The following is a 10989-nucleotide window of genomic DNA, read 5'->3' as shown; positions in this document are numbered from 1 at the left end:
ACAAGGGGGTCCGGTACCCCATACTCCCGGAGTACCCCCCACAGGAGCCCCCGGGAGACGCGGTCGAATGCCTTCTCCAGGTCCACAAAACACATGTAGACTGGTTGGGCAAACTCCCATGCCCCCTCCAGGACCCCAAAGAGGGTATAGATCTGGTCCACTGTTCCGCGACCAGGACGAAAACCACACTGCTCCTCCTCAATCTGGGATTCGACTATCCGGCGGACCCTCCTCTCCAGGACCCCTGAATAGATCTTACCAGGGAGGCTGAGGAGTGTGATTCCCCTGTAATTGGAACACACCCTCCGGTCCCCCTTCTTAAAAAGGGGGACCACCACCCCAGTCTACCAGTCCAGCGGCACTGCCCCCGATGTCCACGCGATGCTGCAGAGGCGTGTCAGCCAGGACAGCCCCACAGCATCCAGAGCCTTAAGGAACTCCGGGCGGATCTCATCCACCCCCGGGGCCTTGCCGCCAAGGAGCTTTTTGACAACCTCAGCGACTTCAGCCCCAGAGATAGGAGAGTCCACCCCTGAGTCCACCAGCTCTGCTTCCTCATCGGAAGACGTGTTGGTAGGATTGAGGAGGTCTTCGAAGTATTCCCTCCACCGACCCACAACGTCCCGAGTTGAGGTCAGCAGCTCCCCACCTCCACTGTACACAGTATTGATGAAGCACTGCTTCCCCCTCCTGAGCCGCCGGATGGTGGACCAGAATCTCCTCGAAGCCGTCCGGAAGTCTTTCTCCATGGCCTCGCCGAACTCCTCCCATGCCCGAATTTTTGCCACGGCAACAGCCGAAGCCGCATGCCGCTTCGCCCGCCGGTACCCATCAGCTGCCTCCAGAGTCCCACAGGCCAAGAAGGCCCGATAGGACTCCTTCTTCAGCTTGACGGCATCCCTCACTGCTGGTGTCCACCAACGAGTCCTGGGATTACCGCCACGACAGGCACCAACGACCTTACAGCCACAGCTCCGGCCGGCCGCCTCAGCAATAGAGACACGGAACACAGCCCATTCGGACTCAATGTCCCCCGCCTCACTCGGGACATGGTTGAAGCTCTGCTGAAGGTGGGAGTTGAAGCTCGCTCTGACAGGGGACTCAGCCAGACGTTCCCAGCAGACCCTCACAACACGTTTGGGTCTGCCAGCTCTGACCGGCTTCCTCCCCCACCATCTGAGCCAACTCACCACCAGGTGGTGATCAGTTGAAGCTCCGCCCCCCTCTTCACCCGAGTGTCCAAGGCATGTGGCCGCAGGTCCGACGATACGACTACAAAGTCGATCATTGAACTGCGGCCCAGGGAATCCTGATGCCAGGTGTACATATGGACACTCTTATGTTAGAACATGGTGTTCGTTATAGACAATCCATGACGAGCACAGAAGTCCAATAACAAAACACCATTTGGGTTCAGAGGGGGGGGACCATGCCTCCCAATCACTCCCCTCCAGGTCTCACTGTCATTGCCCACGTGAGCATTGAAGTCCCCCAGCAGAACAATGGAGTCCCCAGAAGGAGCACCCTCCAGCACTCCCTCCAAGGACTCCAGAAAGGGTGGGTACTCTGAACTGCTGTTCGGTGCATAAGCACAGACAACTTACTATATGTATAAGTTTAAATAAAGCTGACTGTGCATTAGAAAAATTAAGTAAGAAAAATTTTATAATTTTGAGCACCTTTAGCAAAAGCAAGATAAGTCTTAGTATAAAAAGCTAGTGATGACAAACTTGTCACAATGTTTATTAAAATATTTGTGTCTTAATCTGCAAGATGTCCTTTGACATGTACATAAGTCTGACATGATCCTCTGACGTTGTAGTTATTTTTCTTTAGACCTGCTTTTACCACTAAAGTTCTTATGTCCTGACTCTGGTCTGAAGAGGTTTTCTTTTCAATTCCACAGCCTCCTACATTGTCAGACTGTCTTTGGCATTTGTTTGTGGTCGGTCACTGTTGCTTGATCACACTGTCAAGCAACAGTATGGAAGTTTAATGATACGGTAAGTTTTCTTTGCCATTATTTAGATTACTTTTATAATCATTAAAACCTGGGAAGAAGATGTAGAAAGTTGGGTGAGGCCAATATTCTGTATCCCCCCCACACATACATCACTACAGAAACAAATAGAGGAGCAGGTTCTAGTAGGTCTTTGCTGATCATAGAGCAGATCACAGCTGAAAAGACTAAGACGACAATGATAAAAAAGAAGAAATGATTGTTTTCCACTCAGACCATCAGCTTCTCTTTTATATACACCAAAAAGTCGAAGTGCCAATCTGTTGGGAAAGCTGTAATAAAGTACCACAACTATGTTTGCATCTGTGTATGATACTTTTTCTGGTCCAACACATTTTCTAGAAACCTGATACAGACTAATCAAACCCAGACGCGGATGAATAGCTTCTGCGTTTATTCATGTTTGTGTGTTTTCTCAGTTGGTTGCATTTTGCAACTTTGCCACCAGATGTCTTTAAATCCAACACAGACTATCCTGCTCTTCATTGGTCCCTCCAGGAATCTCCAGTGTTTTGATATGTATCTGTTATCTATCTAATGTTCTGTAATCTGTCAACTTAATGATAGCGTGAAGTTATATAGCAGTGCTAATCTGGTTATTTGCTAACATAGATTTCAGCACATGTGGGGAAGCCATGTCATATTTACTTTTCAGTGAGTGTATTTAGGGACTACTACACATCAACTCAGTTCATCAAGATTTTTACATTGGAGCTGAAAAAAAACCCCCAATAAAGACGCTCAAAGATTAGTTTAGGGCTGAGTAAGCTAGTGCTACCTGATCCAGTTTCATTTAAACAGGGAGCTGGCAAGGATGCTAGCTGGTTTTAAAGTAGCTACAGCATGAAAATGTGGAGAAATATATCCTGTAACCAGTCTGATTTTGTAGAAGATCAGAGAATGAAGAAAAAAGGAGATATTTCTGACCTGATAATCACGACGAAGGCCACAGATCAAGAGGAGACAGAGCTAAGACCCAGTATCACCAATCCGTGCCTCCCAACACCAGCATCCAGTCTACCACCACCAGACAGTCATCTAGAGCTGATCCTCCTTCTACCACGTCAAGCTCCAAATACTCCACCACAAAACAAACTAACCTTGTTAAATTGATCCAATTTATTAATGTGAAGATGTTTCATTTCTCATGTCTCTCTAATGTGACGTCACGGTTAGCGAGAAGAACACAATCATTTCCTTTATTAGCATACGGCCCACACAGCGAAGACTCAACACACTTTCCTGCCTCTGTTGGCCTTTTCTGGACAACAAGGAAGATCAACACAAAGCTATTTAGTTATTGTGACTTTAGTGAAACTCCGGCCAAAAGCTACTCCCTATTAGGCTTTCAAAAATGTATTGGCTCATATTTAACACAAAAAGATAAGTTTATTACTTTTTCCCAGTTTACAGGTTAAGGAATAAGGGCTTCCAGTAAGACACATGGCCATAGTTCAGAACACTAGGAGGAAAGACACAAAGGGAAGGGAGCAGCCTTTGGAGGACACTTTTGGTTTTGTGCAAATAGGAGACAAAGAAATACATAAACAGTAGGTTATATACAAAAAAACTAAGCAAGAGCCTCCTAACACGTTGACCACACTAGATCACATACCGATTCTTTACAAGCCAAAATATCATGCAGTTTACTAAGGCAACGTCAAAGAACCGGATTTAATATCAGCTATTAACACTGGATTAAAAACAAATAAACAAACTGACTTGCATCAGGGACTTCTGCAGCAAGACAGTCTGTCCACAGAGATCATTTACTCGGGGTAAGATTGGCTGTCAGGTTTCATGGTTTCATGTCAGTAGTTACTGGGAATGAACGGGTTATGCTACCATTGGATTGTCACTGATCTGGGGTGTTGAACTTCAGCGCTGTAAACCTGCAACAGATCAGTTGGGTTTATTTTCATTAACTTCATCTTGTAAAGGTTTAAATTCACAATGTGTTGTAATTCAAGCACCGTTTAAAAGAGCAAGACAAACCTAAAGAAATCTCCGCTCTACAGTCTTTGTTAAAATAATACACTAGATTATTTATGATTTCCGCTTGTCAGAAAAATTCACACATCGAATGACAGGAAAAGCACTGTGCAGTTGCAGTTGAACTGAATCATTATTCGTAAAGCTTTTCGGTCTTCTTACTAAGATGCTGTTAAAGCTTTGCAGTTATAGTTTTCCTGTGTTTTGTAAAGCTTACATTAAAAATGAGGCCAGGCATTTCTACCTTTTAAATAAAAGGATTTTTTCCTTCTATTTTACTGAACTAATGAGATACTTTAAAGCTCTGTGAGAAGCTCCCTGTCACTTTCACCTGTTAGAAGCATGAACAACAACAAAAAAAGTCATATAGTGTCTTAGAGGATAATCATAGTTACATTGGACTCTTCCTGCAGAAACAGCTAAAAGATCTTTATCATAACAAAACAGACAGTTAGGATCAAGCCACAGGGCTTAGCATTGTTTAATCCTTAATTCATTCTCCTCTAAGTTACTGTTGTGAAAAATAAGAACACTTTTAGACATTCCCCAGCTATCATGGTAGATGTTCATGCTAACTAAAATAAAGGATGGGGGAAATAATGTTATTTCAGGAAAACCAGGAAATATTTATTAAAAAACGTTTTTTCTTTACAAGGTATTGCAACATGAACTATTTGTCCTTGTCCACCACAATGAAAACTATTTATGAAAGTTTGACCAGGCCACTTAAACTCATGAGGTTTTATATTTGTACATAATATTTTCTAGTGGAAATGTTGCAGCAAAGCTGGAAGTACGATGTTAACCATGTTAATGAAAGTCTACTGTGTTCTCCAACATAGGCTAACATGCTCACACATCTTTTTCTTAAATATCCAGACATTTTCAGGCTGTACCTCTAGTCATATAAATCTCTATAGGATTTGAATAGTTTTTATTTTGTGGAATTAGGACGTTCGGTTCGCTAGCAAAGTTTGTTAGCTAGCTGGTACATGTGGCTAGCTAGCTAGCAATGTTTATCTCTTAGTTGGCTAGCTAGAATGTATGACTGGCTGTCATCAGCATAGACTGTAGGTCTTCAGTAAAATACAATTAGCTTAACATGGCATTGGCTAACATGTAAGATAAAAACTTAACTATTTTTAAAATTACAGCTTGGTTGATTTTTCTATTTATCAGCTCATCATTAGCTAGCACAAGATGTGGTTGTGTTTTCTTTTATACAATACACACAAAAACGTTTTAAAATGTGTGTAATGCCACCCAGTAGTCTTATTTTATTCATTCATTTTACTTTTGGTTTCTAGTTTAAAATCTACAAAATAAAATATTCCAAACAAGTTTCCACACAAACTGAGTTTGATGGAGCTACATGACATCCATTAGTATTTGTTTCATCTCTCCAGTAACCAAGCCACACTTCTGTTTAAACTGGTGGTTCAGGATGTGATAGCAGCTTCCTTAGACAGCCACAACTCTGTTGTTGATGCATTTAAATAGCAGTTTATTATAGTATAAAACACAACTCTATTTAGTGGGCTGTTTTTGACAGGGTAAGGCATCACTAGCAACTTTGCAATGACAGCATGTGCAGCATCACTGATGGTGCAAATGAGTGCAAAATGTAAGTGTGTGCAAAAGTAGTGTGTTTTAGGCTTTATTATGTTCTCTTTAGAAAGAAAATGAGCCTTTATGGTCAGCTTTTGTGAAAATAGTATGTCTTTTTGGGTGTTCCTGTCGTGTTGGCCTTAGAGCCGGGACTGAGCACCTCTTCTTCCTTGCCATGAACTCTAGAAGATGCTTTGCCTTCGATTCTTTCCTCGACCTGGAGAGAGACAACTAGAAGTTAATGCTTGTTGTTAGAATTCATTCATACAACCAGATGCTATAGCAAGTTTAAATAAGAGGCACTGACTCACACTTTTTCTAGACTTCTCTCAATATACAAATAACATCTTTTAGTTGACGCTAGAAACCGTTTTATTATATAGGCTATGATGAACTTATAAGGCCATCCGTCAGCCTAGGAAAAAGAACTAAAAGATACACTTTACTGTATAATTAGACCTTAAGCAAGTAAATTCGATGACAGTAATGGTTTTGAGTTTTCTTTTGACATCCTCTGACACTCTTGTAGTTTTATTTGTGTCCGAGTAGGCAGCACTATTTTCCCTGATAGCTTTGCTAATTAGTGAAATTCAGCTGCAGACTCTTTATCATGGTGTGTTGTGGTCAGGACAGCAGCTAATTATCTTCATGGGGTCATGAGAAGACCTAATGTTTAATCAGAAACTCTCACTTTAACTTTTTACTGTTATTATTTTGTTTTTTCCACTTAGCAGCATCATATTGAGTAAATATTCATCCACATTTGCATGTCAGGTCTGCAACAGATCCTGATAAGATAAGATAAGTTATGATAAGATCAGATCAGATCAGATAAGATAAGATAAGATAAGCACAGTGGCTTATCTGTCCCTGCTGGTGGACATGGAACATGGAGACTCTGGACTCCAGTCCGGCACCTTCCAAAGGGAAGGGACTGACAGGTCGGGTCCGCTCCTTTTCCCAACCCAGAGCAGAGGAACAGAACGATGTTCTCCACAGCCAGACGTGGTGTAGCGGCCATCGGGCAGATGGAGGCAGGTGGAGGTGCCTCCATGCCCAGGAGGAAACCTGTTGTACAGCTGCAGATGTCTGCAGATAGTGGAGACGCTACATAACATGCTACTAAATGGTAACGTGTCCCGTTCAGCTGCGACCAGCGCTGTTGTCCCCGACCTCCAACCATCATGTTGGAACCAAACTGCTGCCAAACGTCTAGAAGTGATGCAACACATCAGAGGTGGAGAATTCTCATTTATTCACAAGTTTATCTTTAGTGTGGTTTCTGTCAGGGTGGTGTTTATTCCTCTCCATCTCCTGCACCTCCTCCTTCATGGCAGTTATTGGTTCCTCTGCGAGGACACCGCAGCTAGGACACAAGGTGGACCCACTGCCCCCCCCTCTCCGACCACATCTGCAGCGCTGCAACCCAGCTGGGACACACAGGAACACCAGTATGTTCCCAGTAAATAAACTGGAGTCAGAGACGTCTCATTTATGTCCGTTCATTTTATAATCTGAAACAAAGGAATGAAGCACTTCCAGCATCATCTGGAGCATTTTGTTCCAGCGTATCTCTGGACTCCTTCATTTTCCCGCCAGCTTCTAATCTGTGGGAGTGGGCAGCGCCCCCCCTTCCTCCTCCTGTGGACCAAGATGCACTTTCTCCCTACATTTTACTGTCTGACCACTTTATTTGTCCTTTCTGGATAAGTCCGGTGGTCTGATGAGACGCTGACAGCATCTGTCCCCTGCTGACCTCCTCTGTCTTTCTGCTGGTGCTGATGTCCATCCCGTCTCCACCAGATAAAATACTTTTACATTTTACAACTTTATCTGTTAGAATTTCTTCCTCATTTTCCACAAAATTCCTCTTTTTTCCTGCAGAACTGTCATGGAAATGAGATGGATTAATATTTATCAGGGTGTTCATCCGACCTTTTATGGCCAACATGTGGGCGTGGCCAGATGTTCCTGATTTATGATGGAAACAGGCGTGGGACGTGCTGCTTTGTAAATCGTAAATTTTTTTTGCGCCGCATTTCCTGTTTTCCGTTCGTACGCCACTTGTAGTCATCGTTGCTACGCACACTTTGATAAATGAGGCCCCTGGTGTGTATTGACCTGCAGCACCTGCCTGAGGCAGCAGGTTGAAAAGATGAAAGCCAGGATGTGTTCTGTCCTTTAAGACATTCCTGGCCCTGCTGAGACAACATGAGGTGTCGATGTGAGAGAGGGAGGGCAGCCGATGATCTTCTGTGCTGTTTGCCACCCCCCTCTGTAACCTCTTCCTGTCAGTTGCTGCACAGGGTGGCACAAAGCCTTGGATGGCAAAACTTTCACTACTCGGTAACGTTGACTTTTCTCCTACCATTGTTTAACCTCCTACATGTTGCTGCTGAAACCAGTGTTGCCAACACCTTCAGTAAAAAGTAAGTCACCAAATGACATCACCTAATTTGCATAATACACCTGGTACATAGTTGTAGCAAACAATGCTGCGGAGAGGAATTGTACTGTGGGAAAGGCTAAATTGACGATATGACACCCTAAATATGAGTAGAAGAAGATAAATAAATAAATAGGAATCTACAACATATTATGATACTTTTTCTTTACACCCATCAGAATTTGACATCTGATGGTAAGCCATGTAGCAGCTTTTGGTGTTTCATTTTCAGTCTGGTCATGGAACAGAGCCAATCATCTCCTGGTCTGAATGCAGAGCAGGGATCTGTGTTTGCTGCTTTTTAAAATAAAATCTCTAGAAGGGTCTGAAAATGTTGCTAAGGTGGCAACACTGACTGAAACCACATTCTTCTTCAACAGAAAGAGAGAGAGAGATACAGATAAATAAACAGACAGACAGACAGACAGACAGATGGGGGGTTAGTAGGTTGATCTTATCTTGTTTTCTGACCTAAAGGCTGGAACACTGAGCTGCGATGGCCGGGGTCCTTCTGGAGCTGCACTTCCCTGAGCGAAAACACTGAAGCGGCTGAAACGAGGAGAAGACAGAGTGCAAATGTTAGGAGACACGTCCTGCAAATGTTAGGAGACACGTCCTGCAAATGTTAGGAGACACATCCTGCAAATGTTAGGAGACACGTGCTGCAAATGTTAGGAGACACATCCTGCAAATGTTAGGAGACACATCCTGCAAATGTTAGGAGACACATCCTGTAAATGTTAGGAGACACGTCCTGCAAATGTTAGGAGACACATCCTGCAAATGTTAGGAGACACATCCTGCAAATGTTAGGAGACACGTCCTGCAAATGTTAGGAGACACATCCTGCAAATGTTAGGAGACACGTCCTGCAAATGTTAGGAGACACATCCTGCAAATGTTAGGAGACACATCCTGCAAATGTTAGGAGACACATCCTGCACATGTTAGGAGACACATCCTGCAAATGTTAGGAGACACATCCTGCACATGTTAGGAGACACGTCCTGCACATGTTAGGAGACACGTCCTGCACATGTTAGGAGACACGTCCTGCACATGTTAGGAGACACGTCCTGCAAATGTTAGGAGACACATCCTGCAAATGTTAGGAGACACATCCTGCAAATGTAAGGAGACAAATCCTCCAAATATTAGGAGACACATCCTGCACATGTTAGGAGACACGTCCTGCAAATGTTAGGAGACACATCCTGCAAATGTTAGGAGACACATCCTGCAAATGTTAGGAGACACATCCTGCAAATGTTAGGAGACACATCCTGCAAATGTTAGGAGACACATCCTGCAAATGTTAGGAGACACGTCCTGCAAATGTTAGGAGACACATCCTGCAAATGTTAGGAGACACATCCTGCACATGTTAGGAGACACATCTTGCAAATGTTAGGAGACACATCCTGCAAATGTTAGGAGACACGTCCTGCAAATGTTAGGAGACACATCCAGCAAATGTTAGGAGACATGTCCTGCAAATGTTAGGAGACACATCCTGCAAATGTTAGGAGACACATCCTGCAAATGTTAGGAGACACATCCTGCAAATGTTAGGAGACACATCCTGCAAATGTTAGGAGACACGTCCTGCAAATGTTAGGAGACACATCCTGCAAATGTTAGGAGACACATCCTGCACATGTTAGGAGACACATCTTGCAAATGTTAGGAGACACATCCTGCAAATGTTAGGAGACACGTCCTGCAAATGTTAGGAGACACATCCAGCAAATGTTAGGAGACACGTCCTGCAAATGTTAGGAGACACATCCTGCAAATGTTAGGAGACACATCCTGCAAATGTAAGGAGACAAATCCTCCAAATATTAGGAGACACATCCTGCCCATGTTAGGAGACACATCCTGCAAATGTTAGGAGACACATCCTGCACATGTTAGGAGACACATCCTGCAAATGTTAGGAGACACATCCTGCACATGTTAGGAGACACGTCCTGCACATGTTAGGAGACACGTCCTGCACATGTTAGGAGACACGTCCTGCACATGTTAGGAGACACGTCCTGCAAATGTTAGGAGACACATCCTGCAAATGTTAGGAGACACATCCTGCAAATGTAAGGAGACAAATCCTCCAAATATTAGGAGACACATCCTGCACATGTTAGGAGACACGTCCTGCAAATGTTAGGAGACACATCCTGCAAATGTTAGGAGACACATCCTGCAAATGTTAGGAGACACATCCTGCAAATGTAAGGAGACACATCCTGCAAATGTTAGGAGACACATCCTGCAAATGTTAGGAGACACATCCTGCAAATGTTAGGAGACACGTCCTGCAAATGTTAGGAGACACATCCTGCAAATGTTAGGAGACACATCCTGCACATGTTAGGAGACACATCTTGCAAATGTTAGGAGACACATCCTGCAAATGTTAGGAGACACGTCCTGCAAATGTTAGGAGACACATCCAGCAAATGTTAGGAGACATGTCCTGCAAATGTTAGGAGACACATCCTGCAAATGTTAGGAGACACATCCTGCAAATGTTAGGAGACACATCCTGCAAATGTTAGGAGACACATCCTGCAAATGTTAGGAGACACGTCCTGCAAATGTTAGGAGACACGTCCTCAACATGTTTGGAGACACGTCCTGCAAATGTTAGGAGACACATCCTGCAAATGTTAGGAGACACATCCTGCAAATGTTAGGAGACACATCCTGCACATGTTAGGAGACACATCCTGCACATGTTAGGAGACACATCTTGAAAATGTTAGGAGACACATCCTGCAAATGTTAGGAGACACGTCCTGCAAATGTTAGGAGACACATCCTGCAAATGTTAGGAGACACGTCCTGCAAATGTTAGGAGACACATCCTGCAAATGTTAGGAGACACATCCTGCAAATGTTAGGAGACACGTCCTGCAAA

The 10989-nt window shown here is 43.7% G+C and overlaps 1 protein-coding gene across 1 annotated transcript in view; it reads right to left on the bottom strand.

The window, feature by feature from the left end:
- Positions 1–5802: 5802 nt before the first annotated feature.
- cdk18 (cyclin dependent kinase 18) overlaps positions 5803–10989 on the bottom strand; it is a gene marked incomplete at its 3' end in the record, with an annotated part of 177419 nt that continues 172232 nt past the window's right edge. Inside the window, exons 14-15 of the mRNA XM_079242514.1 lie at positions 8538–8615; positions 5803–5837 (exon numbers count right to left, since the gene is read on the bottom strand). Coding sequence (XP_079098640.1) covers positions 5803–5837; positions 8538–8615 — 113 coding nt within the window. The remainder of the gene's footprint in view (positions 5838–8537; positions 8616–10989) is intronic.

The sequence above is a fragment of the Telmatherina bonti genome, assembly GCF_933228915.1.
Source record: "Telmatherina bonti genome assembly, chromosome: 6".
Classification (NCBI taxonomy): Eukaryota; Metazoa; Chordata; class Actinopteri; order Atheriniformes; family Telmatherinidae; genus Telmatherina; species Telmatherina bonti.
The sequence above is the reverse complement of the archived record's forward strand: the minus strand, read 5'-3'. Positions and strand labels throughout refer to the sequence as shown.